The 15,406-nt window shown below is 45.2% G+C and overlaps 1 protein-coding gene across 1 annotated transcript; it reads left to right on the forward strand.

Annotated features, from left to right (window-relative positions):
- The first annotated feature begins 470 nt into the window (after window positions 1-470).
- LOC137536651 (trypsin-like) lies at window positions 471-7,542 on the forward strand. The gene is made up of 5 exons (XM_068258896.1): window positions 471-510; window positions 622-772; window positions 5,831-6,084; window positions 7,026-7,162; window positions 7,382-7,542. The coding sequence occupies exons 1-5, from the start codon at window positions 471-473 to the stop codon at window positions 7,529-7,531; spliced, it is 732 nt and encodes a 243-aa protein (XP_068114997.1). The 3' UTR covers window positions 7,532-7,542.
- Window positions 7,543-15,406: the final 7,864 nt, after the last annotated feature.

Genomic DNA, 15,406 nt, shown 5'->3' on the forward strand with positions numbered 1-15,406 from the left:
ATTTCTACGCAGAGATAGAGCCCTATTAAATTTGAAAGCCTTGGTATTATAACGCAGAGGCTCCGCTGATTTCCATGGATTCAAAAGCGTTCCAGAAGCTAGATAGAAGCTTGATACCCACATTCCATGACAAGGGTATAAAACAAGTCATTTGTATATGTGGGGAAAAGGAGTAAACTGCCTTTTTCCATAATCTTAACCACCAAATCTACTGCTTATGTTTTAATTCACTTCCAAGTAATCTATCAAAAACAAAGAACAGGTGCTGGTTTAACATAAATAAAAATAGCCAAAAGTAACCCTGGAGGTGGCTGTTAAGAAAGAAATGCATAGATAAGACAGTATATACATTAACTAGAGTATTTCCATACTGACTCAGCCATAGAGAGCCCAGGTGGTCAGCTCCCAGGAAACTGTATAAATACCAACATTTCAGCCAGAAAAAGTCATTCACTGCTTGAATCAACACCATGAAGTTCCTTCTGATCTGTGTGCTCCTTGGAGCAGCTGGTGAGACAAACAGGCCTTTTGGGGAAATGCCTTTATTGGGGTTAGAGTGGGGTGTCTTTCATATGTAGTATGGTCAGATATATTTTGTTACGTGTACACCATCTTTTTCAGCTGCCTTGGATGATGACAAGATCGTCGGAGGTTACACCTGTGGCAAAAACTCTGTCCCCTACCAGGTGTCCCTGAACTCCGGGTACCACTTCTGCGGAGGTTCTCTGATCAACAGCTTGTGGGTGGTCTCTGCTGCTCACTGCTACAAGGCGTAAGTACACATTTTCCAACAAGAAGTGTTTTTACTAATGAATGGTTGGAAGATATAGACCAACAGCAAAGGGGAAACATTAGTTCGGGTTTAAGTGAAAAAGCTAGAGCCAAAGTGTTTTTATTGCTATTTGTTGCTCTCATGTTGGATAGTTTCATGAACATCCTGTCCTGATAGAAAGTAGTTAAATCTGTCCGACAGGTAAAAAAGGCCACAAATATGATTTTTGAAGAATGGAAAAGAGTTACAACCTGTATTGATGTCACTGCTGTCCCTTGTTTTCTTACCCAAAAACGGAGGTTTAAATGAAAGCCATGGCAGTCCCAAAGACAGTAGTACAATTGTTCCATTAGGAAATAGGACAGCTATAAAAACTCACAACAGATTCTTTATTTGATATGAGCAGATGAGCAGAGCTAAAATATTTCAGCGGTTGGTTGCCCACCTGGTTGGTTCAGCAGGCACATTTTTTTTTAATTACTGTTTTACAATACAGAACACCTTATCCATACACACTGCATGCTTTTCCAAAAAAAAAAAAAGTCATAAACCACACAGACTGCTAAAGGATCATTCAGTTCACCCAATCCAGAAGCATTCATCTTGAAATGCATGCACAGTAAGGAGCTACCCATCTTCGGTAGCATTCCTGGACATGAGTGCTCCCGAAGCCTTCCAAGGGTCCCAGAGCCAGTATTTGAACTGGAGTGACAACATTGGAACAAGGGGACTGACAGGGGATAGGGAAGGCTTAATAGGATCCAGAGCCTTCCCTCTCCACAGGTAAGTATCAGATTTTTTGTTTTGCTTCAAATTTATTTTAATGGGAGTATAACGATGTTTGAGATGAGAAGACAACAAGACCAGCAAGATAGGTGGAAATTCCAACTGACGCACAAACCAGGTCCAACATTATGTCAAAGAATTAACTAAATGCCAAGCTGGCTCATAATCACATTCACATTGAAGTCAGGGATGCTTGGTGTGTCAAGCCAGAGGCCACAAAAGTTCCACTTTAACTTAAAAAACAAACATAAAAACACTGGAAAACTTAAGTGGTCAACCTATATTGCACTGGAATATTTAAAAACTGCCTTCCATTAAGTGACAAAGTTTCCAATTGCTAACAGGATCATATCATTGATAGAAGTGTGAAATTTTCACCACACTCTGATATGACACAGGTGAGGGGGGTAAACTTTTGCCACCCACCCAATATCAGTAAATGGAGAGTAAAAAAATCAACCTGAAATTTGCTAGATCTGTTTGATTCTGCAGAACTCTCACACCTTGCCTAAAGTAACCATCAGAAGCTTCATTCATTTGCATGAGGCAAAATGGCAAACCATTAGTTCTCTCTCTTTGTGGACCGTTAGCTTTTTTCTTGCACATTTCACAAGTTACTCCCCATTGGCTTTTGTTATGGACGGATGATTAATGTACAAGAATTGTAGGTCACATGGCCACCAAACGTTTACCAATAATACACTTTATTAAAGATATGAATTATGTCTAAAACATTATCCCTCCAAATACAAAATATCTCCCTATCGCGTTAAAACTAAATGGCAATGGAAGAATACATAGCTATAACGTAGCCTGCAAGCAACAGCTATTAGGCAAAATGATAGTGATTCAATGTATCTCTGACCAGAGAATAATATAGTATCACTCCACATATACGTCCGCGCATTCATCACCCACACATCTGTGCCACAAGGTCCATTGTGATACGTGGGCCTCCTCTTGTGAAACAGGTTCAACATTCATCAACAAGTATGAAAGTTCCAATGTAATAGAAGCAGGACAACTTGCTATATTGCTCCTGCATATTATAAACAAGCCCCTGTATTGATGGGTCTCACCATGTATCACATGTTCCTCCTAATAAATGGCGGTTCCTCAAGCGCTGCCGTTGTTGTGCAGTTTGTGTAGTCTCAATAAGTGTACCGGGCTCCGGCTACCGATAAACCGCTCCCACTTGGAGTATAACCCAGGGGTCCAGTGGGGTCTGGACGCGGGTGGACGACGTCCACCTGCTTTCTTCAGAGGGTGGACGACGTCCACCCTAGCATGTGTGGAGGGAGAGAGCACAGAGAAGAGGGATCGGTGGTCACAGCGGGGAAGGGGGGACGTTTCCCCCCCCCTCCCTCACCTTAGGGCTCCCCCTTCCTCACTCTCTCCCCCCCCTCCAGAACTAAAATTTGCAGGTGGCTGGCAGAGGACGGGAGTCGGGACTTACCTCCATCTCGTTCCAAGCGCTGGGTAAGTAGCGATGTCCGGTTCATTTGAGCCGGTTCTTTCCTTTGAGTTGAGTGATCCGGCTCATCACACTGAACCGAATCAGTTCAGTGGATGAGACAGGAACTGCAGCTGGAACACAGTGTGCAGCTGCAGTTCCTGTCTCATCCACTGAACTGATTCGGTTCAGTGTGATGAGCCGGATCACTCAACTCACAGGAAAGAACCGGCTCAAATGAACCGGACATCGCTACTTACCCAGCACTTGGAACAAGGAAGTAGTGTTGGGCGAACAGTGTTCGCCACTGTTCGGGTTCTGCAGAACATCACCCTGTTCGGGTGATGTTCGCGTTCGGCCGAACACCTGATGGTGTTCGGCCTTTTAAGTTCGGGTTCGCCCCGAACTACTAAATGGCCGCCGAACAGGGCCGAACAGGGCCCCTGGTCGGCCGAACAGGGCCCTGTTCGGCCGAATACTGCCCCCCTATGGGGTCGCAGGCATAAGGGGGGAGCATGCCCCGATCGCGGGGGGGGGGGTCGGAAATTCCCCCCACCCCCTCCGCTAGCGCTCCCCCCTCTGCCCGCTTCCCCATACAAAAGTTTCAGGAAGTACCGGTCCGGTGGTAGTAGTACGGTACTACTGCTGAACCGCCCGCTGCCCGGCCTCCCTCAACGCGTCACTCTCCGGACTCCTCCTCCTCAGTCACTCACTTCACAGGGCCGCCCACTGCCAGCCACCCACTACCACCGGACCGGTACTTCCTGAAACTTTTGTATGGGGAAGCGGGCAGAGGGGGGAGCGCTAGCGGAGGGGGTGGGGGGAATTTCCGACCCCCCCCCCCCACGATCGGGGCATGCTCCCCCCTTATGCCTGCGACCCCATAGGGCCCCCAAAAGCGGGATGTTCGGGGAGTTCGGGGTTCGGCCCGAACATGCCGAACATTGCGGCCATGTTCGGCGAACTTTCCCGAACCCGAACATCCAGGTGTTCGCCCAACACTACAAGGAAGGAGGTAAGTCCTGCTGCTGCCAGCCACCTGCAAACGTTAGTTCTGGAGGGGGAGAGGGAGGAAGGGGGATCCCTGAGGGGGGGAGGAGATGTTCCCCGCTGTGCCCACCAATCCCTCTTCTCTGCGCTGCCTCCCTTCCTTGTGGGGACATCTGGCTACCTATTCTGGGGGCACCTATAGACCTGGCTACATATACTGGGGACACCAATACACCTAGCTACATATACTGAGCACATCTATACACCTGGCCACCTTTTCTGGGGACATTATACACCTGGCTAGCTATTCTAGGGACAACTATACTCATAGCTAATTATACTGGGGACACCTATAGACCTGGCTACCTATGCTGGGGGTACCTATTTTGGGGGAACTGCTGTCAGATTATCTGTATTTTTGAGGAACCGCTGTTAACAGGTTAAGTGTATTTTGGGGAACAGCTGCCAGATTATGGGTATGTTAAGGGAATGGCTGCTGCCAGATTAGGCATATTTTGGGGAACTGATGCCTGATTGTGTATGTTTGGGGGACCACAGCTGCCAAATTACATATATTTTGGGTGTTATATGTATTTTGGGTGATCCGTTGCCAGGTTTCGTGTATTTTGGGGAACTGCTTCCAGATTGTGTGTATGTTGGGGGAACTGCTGCTGCCAGATTGTCTATTTTGGGGGAACCACTGCCATATTATCTGTATTTTGGAGAAACTTCTGCCAGATTACGTGTCTTTTTGGTGAAATGCTGTCAGAGTACATCTAATTTTGGGGGATACACTACGGCAGAGCTCAAACTTCCCCGGCAGACATTTACACCACTGTTAAAGAGAATCTGAAGCGAGAATAAATCTCGCTGATTCTCTTATATATAGCAGGGGCATGTTTGCCCTTGCTAAAATGCCGCTATACTGCCGCTGAACGGGGATCCCTTATCCCCCAAATCCCCTCTGTGCAGCACGGGGATCACTTCCTGGTGAGGCAGGGCTAACGGCTATAGCCCTGCCTCTCAGTGCGTCTGCCAGCCCTGATCGCCGCCTCTCCCCGCCCCTCTCAGTCTTCCTTCACTGAGAGGGGCGGGGAGAGGCGGAGATCTGCCGCCTGATAGACGCGCTGAGAGGCAGAGCTACAGCCATTAGCTCTCCCTCCAGCAGCAGCAAAATCCACGACCAAGTTGGTTGTGGATTTTTCAGGGGGCGATTTGGGGGGTAAGGGATCCCTGTTCATTGGCGGTATAGCAGCGTTTTAGCAGGGGCAAACATGCCCCTGCTATATATAAGAGAATCAGCGAGATTTATTCTCACTTCAGATTCTCTTTAAGGTCATGTATATTTGGCCCCACCCATGTCCACGCCCACAATACGCTTGACCACACCAATTTTTGGGCGCGGCGCGCTATGCGCGGCCCAGGGGGTTTTCGGGTGAGTCCACTCACCTCTTTCCCCAGGACTAGACCCCTGTAACCGCTAGTACACAGAGATCGCCAGCCCGGGATCCTGATGCTCGTGGTGCGGGTGATGCTGCATCACATGCAGGCAGCATTAGCTCTGCATGATTACGCAGATGTATGTTCCCATAGCAAAGCTTCCTTGTTCACTTGGTAAATGTTGGGATAAGGACCCCATGTTTTCAATTTCACAGGAGATTAATGTAACTCATGTTTGTACTTGATAACTTTCAACAGGTAAGCTATATTTTGACTGTTTGAGAAGATTCTTAAGATCATTTTTAGAGAAATACCTTCCAAGAAAACAGTAATTTGCATTTTGGAAAATTTATAACCCACAGACCCCTCTTTTGTTTTTCTGCATACAGGAGTGTCCAGGTCAGACTGGGAGAGCACAACATTGCTACCACTGAGGGCACTGAGCAGTTCATTAACTCTGCCAAATCCATCAGACATGCCAGCTACAACTCCAGAACCTTGGACAACGACATCTGGCTGATCAAGCTGGCCTCTGCTGCCACCATCAACTCTTACGTCAAAGCTATTGGTATCGCCTCTGCCACTTCTGCGGCCGGCACAAGCTGTCTGATCTCTGGATGGGGCAACACTCTGAGCAGTGGAAGTAAGTCAAGACAAGTTGGACATCTACCATTACATACAGTAAACATAAGCTACTCCTAAACTTAACGTGATTTTGTCAGGGTCTAAAAAGGTTTGTCTTTGAGTGAAAGAAGGCACCTGTTAATTCTGTTGTTATATTTCACTGAAAAGCTGAGGGCACAATACTGAGGACACTGGAAAGCTTAGACACTCTTTAGGTGGCACTGGAAAACTGGGACATAATGCAAGTGGCACTACAATGCTGTCACATACTACATGGGTGCAATTTAGGGCACACTGAGAAGCAGGGATACCTTATAGAGGGGCACCAGGCAATTGGGACACTAGTCAAGTGGCACTAGAAAGCCAAGATGCATTATGGGAGATATTAGAATGCTAGGACACACTTCATGGGCTATGGAAAGTTTACAATACAAAGTGCATTGGAAAGCTGGAACACATTATAGACGGCACTGAAAAGATGGGAACACTATTTATCCGGTATAGGAAATCTTAAACGTGTTTTTTTGGGGGGATACTGAAAATCTGGATGGACCATCCCTCTGAGTACTGAAAATTTCCCAAGTTATCATAGTCAGTTGGGAGTCATCTATTTAATCATGTAGGATCATGCTGTTACATCCCACTGCTCATCCCATTGGTAAGATAAAAAAAGGAACTACCATTTCTGAAGCACTTTTCCACTATAGCACTGAAAGCTTATGGTGAGCTGAGCGAGCCCTCAAGGAATAACAGCAACCTTAAAAAAATAATTTTCTATTTTCTTTTTTTTTTAATCCAAGCTCTTTTTATCTCCTTCATGTTACTATAGCCAACGACCCTGATCTTCTGCAGTGTGTGAACGCTCCTATCCATTTTAATGCCATGCTGATATTATAGTGCTATGTAACGGATGATAAATTCAAAAGTATAGTTCTAACTAAAATGTGATGTTATTTCTAGCTAACATGCCCAGCCTGCTCCAGTGTGTGGATGCTCCTATCCTGACTTCAGCCCAGTGTTCCAATGCCTATCCTGGTGAGATCACCGGCAACATGATCTGTGTTGGCTACCTAGAGGGCGGCAAGGATTCCTGCCAGGTAATGGCCATTACTCAATGCATTGGTATATAGCTACTTGTAAAGTGAGTCTCCATGGAAGTACAGTAGACATCAGGTGGGGTCTAATATTAGAGTATGGTGATGGGGAGGCCAGTTATGTCAGTGAACGCCAGTGCCTATGCTAGGTTTTCATTAACAGACGCTAATATACAACAAAAGTTTGTATGGATGTTTTACCAGTGATTTTCTTTTTCTTAGGGTGACTCTGGTGGACCCGTGGTCTGCAATGGACAGCTCCAAGGTATTGTCTCCTGGGGATACGGTTGTGCTCTGAGGAACTACCCTGGTGTCTACACCAGGGTCTCCAACTACAACTCCTGGATCTCCAGCACTGTTGCTGCCAACTAAACCTCAGTCTACTCGTGTATTCTGATTTTTTAGTATGTGCCACGCAACTTGTGGATCTTAAAATAAACATTACCAACTAAACTGATTGTTTTGTTATTATTTAGCCACCTTTAGCGACATGCAATGGTCCCACCTACAGTAGATTAAATACTGAAGCACCAACAACCTGTTAGTTGACAGAGGGTTTATTCAGAGAGCATAATACTTGAACAGTGTTGAGTAAATATCTGGAGAATATTTTAAAGAGCACATTTGCACCATGGTTGGTTGTTATCCCCAGTGGCCCAATGGCATGAATCCCTTTCAGATCAGATTGGTTATTTAGGGCCTGTTTCCACTAGATGCAAATTCATGTGGATTTGCTGCACACACATTTGCATTTTAATGCAAAAATTGCATGCAATTTTTGCATGCTTATAGTGGAAACAGGCACTGAATAAAATCTTAACTTCCATAGAAACAAATGTATATTCTGTTCTGTTCTGTGTTGATGTACAAAATACTAAATATAAGTGCATAATACAGGTGTGGGTAATGATGTTAAATGGACACTGCCAGTGATAATACATGAAACATATAGCAGTTACAAGGAACTATAAGAGAGAGATCCCTGGCTTTGTGAATTAATACTGTAAAAGGATACAGAGGAAACAGATGGTAAGGCTCATAAGCAAGCTTTTTTTCTATAGGCTTTGTTTTTCCCTGTAATATTTTGCATGAAACAGAGCTTGCTTGATCACTAGCTGGATGGAATAACCCAGGGCAGATTATAATCTTATTTAAAGAGACACTGAAGCGAAAAAAAAACTATGATATTATGATTTGTATGTGTAGTACAGCTAAGAGATAAAACATTAAGATCAGATACATCAGTCTAATGGTTTCCAGTACAGAAAGATTTAAAAAACTCCAGTTGTTATCTCTATACAAAAAAAGCCATTAAGCTCTATGACTTTCAAAGTCGTGGAGAGGGCTGTTTTCTGACTTTTATTATCTCAACTGTTAGTTAATTTTTTACTTTTCCTCTGCCAGAGAAGAGGTCATTAGTTCACAGACTGCTCTGAAAGAATCATTTTGAATGCTGAGTGCTGTGCAATCTGCACATATTAGAGAATGATGCAATGTTATAAAAAACACTATATACCTGAAAATAAAAATATGAGAATATTTTCTTTGCTGCTAATCTTCAAGTAATTATTCATAGTACACAACCAATTCATTATATCATATATTTTTTTTCCGCTTCAGTGTCTCTTTAAAGGGAAGATCCACGCAAATAAAAAAAACAAACTCCACTTACCTGGGGCTTCTTCCAGCCCCTGTCAGTCCATCTGTGTCCTTGCCGCAGCTCCTCTCACTCCCGGAGTCCTGCGCTGAAGAAGCTGACCTCGCCAGGTCGGCTTCCGGGTCGGCTTCTGTGCGCTCCACGGCGTGGGTCACGTGGTGTACGTGACGTCATTGGGTCTCTACTGCGCAGGCCTTTAAGAAAGGTCAGTTTTAGTGATGCACTTTAAAGTCTCCAGGGTTCAAGAGTGACAAACTGGTTTTGAAAGAGAATGCCAAAGGAGGGGATAAGCTTGTGAGAAGTCCTGTATGCAGGAATGTGAGGAGATGTGAGCAGAGTGGTGTGGTATCGGGAATTAGTGTTTCATATTCAGAGTGAAGGTAGTCATTAATGATACAATCTTGTGGGTAAATGACCCCGTCTAATCGCTGCGGTAATGATCACTCGTGACCATTAACAGTCACATTCCCGGTAACTAATTCAATCAGATTAACAGAATTCATGGAATGAATCCATTTTTCAGATCAATCCCATTGATCTGATCAAACTGGATAGCTGAAATTCATCCGTTAACAGGCACAACCGATCAATTCCAATCATTTACTTTGGTGACTGGAAACAATCGATCGGCCATAGTATTGTATCGTTAATACAGAGATGGATTAAGATGTAATGGGGCCCTAGGCAAGGTAGCAGATTTGAGGCCTCTATGTGGTCCTTTTCGTAAGCTGAAGAGGAGAGAGGTAAGAGAAGGTGGCCAGCTGGGCCCCTTGACAACCACTAGGCCTCAAGCACCTGCCTAGGTTGCCTGGTGGATGATCCTGCTCTGCACCATTGGCCACCATTAAGAGTTGAAATTTGGTCCTCTGGGTAACGTTCACATTGTAGGGATCCATGACAATGACTGCACCAAACAATACTGTACTCTCACATCCAACAAAGAGCAATGAGGCTCCATAGGCAAACGCAGGGGGGGGGGGGATTACAGCTGCCCAAAATCCCCCCTCAGACCAGGGTTGGTGCAGTGGCTGGGGACAGGCACAAGTTGAGACACCAGAATATCAGCAGGTATCCTGCAGCTCACAGCACTGCCCCCTTGGGGAACTTAACAGAATTAGGTATGAGCACAGCCCTGTGCCCCTGCTGTGTGAATGCTTCACTTTCCCCTTCGTTAGCAATGTTGGCTGTCCTCATTATTATCTGAATCCAAACTGCTCCTGATCGATCCCGTTGTCGATTGAGAGCAGATCGGACATTTAGGAAATAATTGTCAGATCCTGTCAGTCGGATGGGAAATTGCATTAGGTGTACCCAGCATAATGTCCTACTATATTATTATACTGTATTGTGTGTGGCTGAGGAAGACCTTTCAGGGATCCCCCCCTTGAAAATCCTGGGTTTGCCCCTGAGGCTCGGTGATCATGGGGTGGAGTGCAGATAGCCAAACAGCTCAGCAGTGCATAAAGGGCTCCCCTGCCTTCACCTCCAGCCACAGAAACATACTTGGCATGCTCATGAAAATTTGGTTGAAAAGAGACAGCTCAGCAACTCAGAAAGGAAAAGACCTGGGCACTGATCCAAAGTGGCTGCTTTATATTCCCCGTGGATCGCATATACAAACTAGTGTTGGGCGAACACCTGGATGTTCGGGTTCGCGAACGTTCGCCGAACATGGCTGCGATGTTCGGGTGTTCGCGCCGCACTCCGAACAAAATGGAAGTCAATGGGGACCTGAACGTTCGTGCTTTGTAAAGCTTCCTTACATGCTACATACCCCAAATTTGCAGGGTATGTGCACCTTGGGAGTGGGTACAAGAGGAAAAAAAATATTTGAAAAAGAGCTTATAGTTTTTGAGAAAATTGATCGTACAGTGGTGGGTGAGCGGTGTACTACTATTCCCAGCAGCGACACAGAGCACAATGCTATACAGTGGCGGGTGAGCGGTGTACTACTGTTCCCAGCAGAGACACAGAGTGGCAGTAAACACAATGCTATATAGTGTGGGTGAGCGGTGTACTACTGTTTCCAGCAGCGACACAATGACTGGGGGGACCCTGGCTAGCCTGGCTGGAGAGAGAACTACCCTGCCTGCCTACCCAAAGCTAAACCCACAGACAAATGGCGGAGAAATGACGTGGATCTGGTATTTATTTACCCGAACCACGTGACCCGTTCGGCCAATCAGAGCGCGTTCGGGTCCGAACCACGTGACCCGTTCGGCCAATCACAGTGCTAGCCGAACGTTCGGCCATGCGCTCTTAGTTCGGCCATATGGCCGAACAGTTTGGCCGAACACCATCAGGTGTTCGGTCGAACTCGAACATCACCCGAACAGGGTGATGTTCTGCAGAACCCGAACAGTGGCGAACACTGTTCGCCCAACACTAATACAAACAAAAGGTATAATTCCAGTGAAAGTGGCTTCAGGAGGTGGGGTGCGAGGGAAAGAAGGACACACAACAGCTGTTTTGTGTTAAAAAAAATAAATAGATAAAAACTTGCTCACATGTTCAAGTTTAGTTATGGGGGATGGCCATCACAAAACAGTAAGAAAAAGACTCCCTGTGGACAGCCCCCTGCCAGATTACTGGCTGGGCGTATTGCCAAATGTGACATCATATCCTGTGTGAACAGTGAATTCAATCCTTGTTTAAAAGTGCAAAATCATTCAAAACTTACTGCAATATGATAGCAAAACAATTACCAATTCAAGTGTGGCCCCCTGACAACAGTCAAGCAGCCACCGGCTGGGGGCTGTAATGATTTTTATGTGATGTGTCCACCTCTGTTGCCAACCATCAGTAAATTTACAGATTGTCTGTAAATGTAAATTTCAGTACCCGTGATTTCCATAGGTACTTGCTGTGTCTGTAAAAATCAAGCAGATCTATGCACTTGACAGGGGGTGGGTTATTGCAGAGAGTTACTCCCGCCCCTCGGTTCACTGTGGCAGCCAGTAGCAGGCATTTCTGTCCCACACAGGCCACACATCCCCTCCCCTTTTTCCCCAGCCAACTCCACCCCTGCCTCTGTCAATTAGCCATCAAGCCCGGGAATGTGTGCATTATTTGAAAGTGACTGAGGACTTGCTGGCTGGGGAGGGTAGAGAGTAGCCTGAGTACTCCATTAGCCAGCGAGCAGGGGAGATACCCTGACCAGACGTCCTGTTTTACCTGGGACACGTCCCAGGTTCAGGGTCCCCTGTCCCAGGCTGCAATGTGTCCCAGGTTATGTCCCACTTTTGACCGCCGGGTGTCCCAGCTGTGGGATTCTGTGGCCGCATGAGGTAATGTTTGCCTCATTTACCATTTGCAGAGTCGGAGTAATCATTTTATTGCTGCATTTTATGTGTCAGAGTTAAGGGTAGTTGGATTTCATTTGTCTGAGGTAACGGTCTGAACTCCGAAGTATTTATGCAAAAAATGACGACAAAAAAAAATTCTGTAAAAAAAAAATCAAAAACAAAAAAAAATTTGAAAAAAATCTGAAAAAAGCAAACGAAACGGAAATTGTTAAAAACCAAAAATCTGAAATCAGAAATTCAGAAATTGGTAAAATGGAAAGTCAAAAACTGGAAAATAGGCATTAGCGGAAATTGGAATTTCCGCAGACTCAGAAATCGGCATTTCCAACCATCTCTAATATGTATGCGATTCACAGCAGCAACTTTGGATAGATGCCCGACTCTTGTCCATTCTGTTTTGCTGGACTGTCTCTTTCAACCGATTTCCATGAGCATACCAAGTATGTTTCTGTGCCTGGAGGTGAAGACAGGTGACCCTTTATGTAATGCTGAGCTGTTTGGCTATCTGCACTCCACCCTACGATCACCGAGTCTTACTGCTCTTTGTTGTTTGTAGAAGCAGTCGAGTGTTGTACCGTGTTGGCCATCAGTAAAAGCAAGAAGTTTTGAATCAAGATGATACCATTTATTGGCTAACTTAGAGGCTCTGGATTTACAATGTCTCCCCATCACCGTAGTCTGTGGCATTTTGTTTTAACTAAAATTGGTCTTATCTATTTGCCATAAATTAGCTAGCATGCCTATGAGACCCCAGTGAAGTTGTAATGAAGGCATTTGACATTTATTTAGGTTTTCTAAAGAAGGTTTCTCCTCCGAATGTCCAGTGTATATAAGCTGTGTGTTTTGACATCTTGATAATATTCAGGAACTAAGTCCGAAGAAGGCTTATTTGCTGAAAGCTTACCTTTTTTGCCTCTAAGTTAGCCATGAAAATGGTATCATCCTGATTCAAAACTTCTTGACTTTGTTGTATGTGAGAGTGTAGTAATGCTTGGTGTAGTCATTGTAATGTATCCCTACTGTCTGAAAGTTACCCAGAGGACCCAGTTCTGTTAATGGTGGTCATTACTGATACAATCCTATGTCCAATGGATCGTTTCCGATCACAGAGGTAATTGATTGGAAATGATTGGTAGTGCCCATTATGGCAAATGCCTGCTAACTAATTCGATCAGATCCATGGGATCTACCTGAAAATATGGATTGGTTCCATTAATCTGATTGAATTGGTTATAGAGATGAGCGTAATGACCTAATTACGATTTTGCGAAATTTCGCGTAATTAGTGTAATTACGATTATGGCCGTAAGTACATAATCGTAATGAAGAAGGATTTCGCGAAATTTCGCGTAAGCGTAATTTTCGCGTAATTTTCGCATTACAGTCGTATCATGCCATAATTTCGCATTAAACGCTACCGTAATTTCGCGTTAAACTTAAACCGTAACGCTCCGTATAATATAAAAAAGCCGCCGACTTTAAGGGTTAATAGCAAAGCCCCCTTAAATGCTAAGAGCCTCAAATTTGGAGAATATATTAAGGAGATCAGGAGGAATAAGAGGAAAAATTTTTTTTTCAAAAAGACCTTATAGTTTTTGAGAAAATCGCTGTTAAAGTTTCAAAGGAAAAATGTAAACATTTAAAAACCCGCCGACTTTAACGGTTAATAGCAAAGCCTGCTTAAAGTTTAGGAACACCAAATTCCCAGGGTATATTAAGGGGATCAGTGGGAATAAGAGGAAAAATTTTTTTTTCAAAAAGAGCTTATAGTTTTTGAGAAAATCGATTTTTAAGTTTCAAGGGCGAAAATGTCTTTTAAATGCGGAAAATGTCAGTTTTTTTTGCACAGGTAACAATAGTGTATTATTTTCATAGATTCCCCCAAGTGGGAAGAGTTTTACTTACTTCGTTCTGAGTGTGGGAAATATAAAAAAAAAAACGACGTGGGGTCCCCCCTCCCAGACCTCTTTAACCCCTTGTCCCCCATGCAGGCTGGGATAGCCAGAATGCGGAGCACTGGCCGCGTGGGGCTCCGCACCCTGACTATACCAGCCCACATGGTCCATGGATTGGGGGGTCTCGGAAGGGGAGGGGCAGCCAAGCTTTCCCCTCCCCCTCCGAGCCCTTGTCCAATCCAAGGACAAGGGGCTCTTCTCCACCTCCGATGTGCGGTGGAGGTGGAGGCCGCGATTTCCTGGGGGGGAGGTTCATGGTGGAATCTGGGAGTCCCCTTTAAAAAGGGGTCCCCCAGATGCCCACCCCCCCTCCCAGGAGAAATGAGTATAGAGGTACTTGTACCCCATACCCATTTCCTTTAAGAGTTAAAGTAAATAAACACACAGACACTTAGAAAAAGTATTTTAATTGAACAAAAAACATAACCACGAAAAAAGTCCTTTAATATTCTTAATTAACCATTAATACTTACCTGTCCCTTTAAATAAATGATCCCTCGCAATATCCTCGGAAATGTTCTATCAGTTACAATGTAACAAAGTTATTACAATGTAACAACTTTGTTACATTGTAACTACGCCGCACCCGACGCCACTCGCCGCTCAGCCGCCGCATACGCGTCCGTGCAGGACGCTAAGTCCCCGCAGCTCCCGCTGTCCACCCCGCCCACATCTGTCACCCACATGTCACCCACATGTGGGTGACATGTGGGTGACATGTGGGAGAGGCGGGGAGGGCAGCGGAGCCGGCGGGGACTTAGCGTCCTGCACGGACCCGACAGAGCTCTGAGCTATTTGGCTCAGAGCTCTGAGAAGCATCTTTGTATTTGGGCTCCAAGGAGCCCCATTGGTCCTTAGCAGACCAATGGGGTTCCTTCAAATCAGAAGGAACCCCATTGGTCTGCTAAGGACCAATGGGGCTCCTTGGAGCCCAAATACAAAGATGCTTAGAGAGCTCTGAGCTATATAGCTCAGAGCTCTGTCGGGTCCTGCAGCGCAGACGCGGTGGCGGCGGCGGCGGTGAGTGACGTTGGGTGCGGCGTAGTTACAATGTAACAAAGTTGTTACATTGCAATAACTTTGTTACATTGTAACTGATAGAACATTTCCGAGGATATTGCGTGGGATCATTTATTTAAAGGGACAGGTAAGTATTAATGGTTAATTAAGAATATTAAAGGACTTTTTTCGTGGTTATGTTTTTTGTTCAATTAAAATACTTTTTCTATGTGTTTGTGTGTTTATTTACTTTTAACTCTTAAAGGAAATGGGTAAGGGGTACAAGTACCTCTATACTCATTTCTCCTGGGAGGGGGGGTGGGCATCTGGG

This window comes from Hyperolius riggenbachi, chromosome 10, assembly GCF_040937935.1.
Source record: "Hyperolius riggenbachi isolate aHypRig1 chromosome 10, aHypRig1.pri, whole genome shotgun sequence".
Lineage (NCBI taxonomy): Eukaryota > Metazoa > Chordata > Amphibia > Anura > Hyperoliidae > Hyperolius > Hyperolius riggenbachi.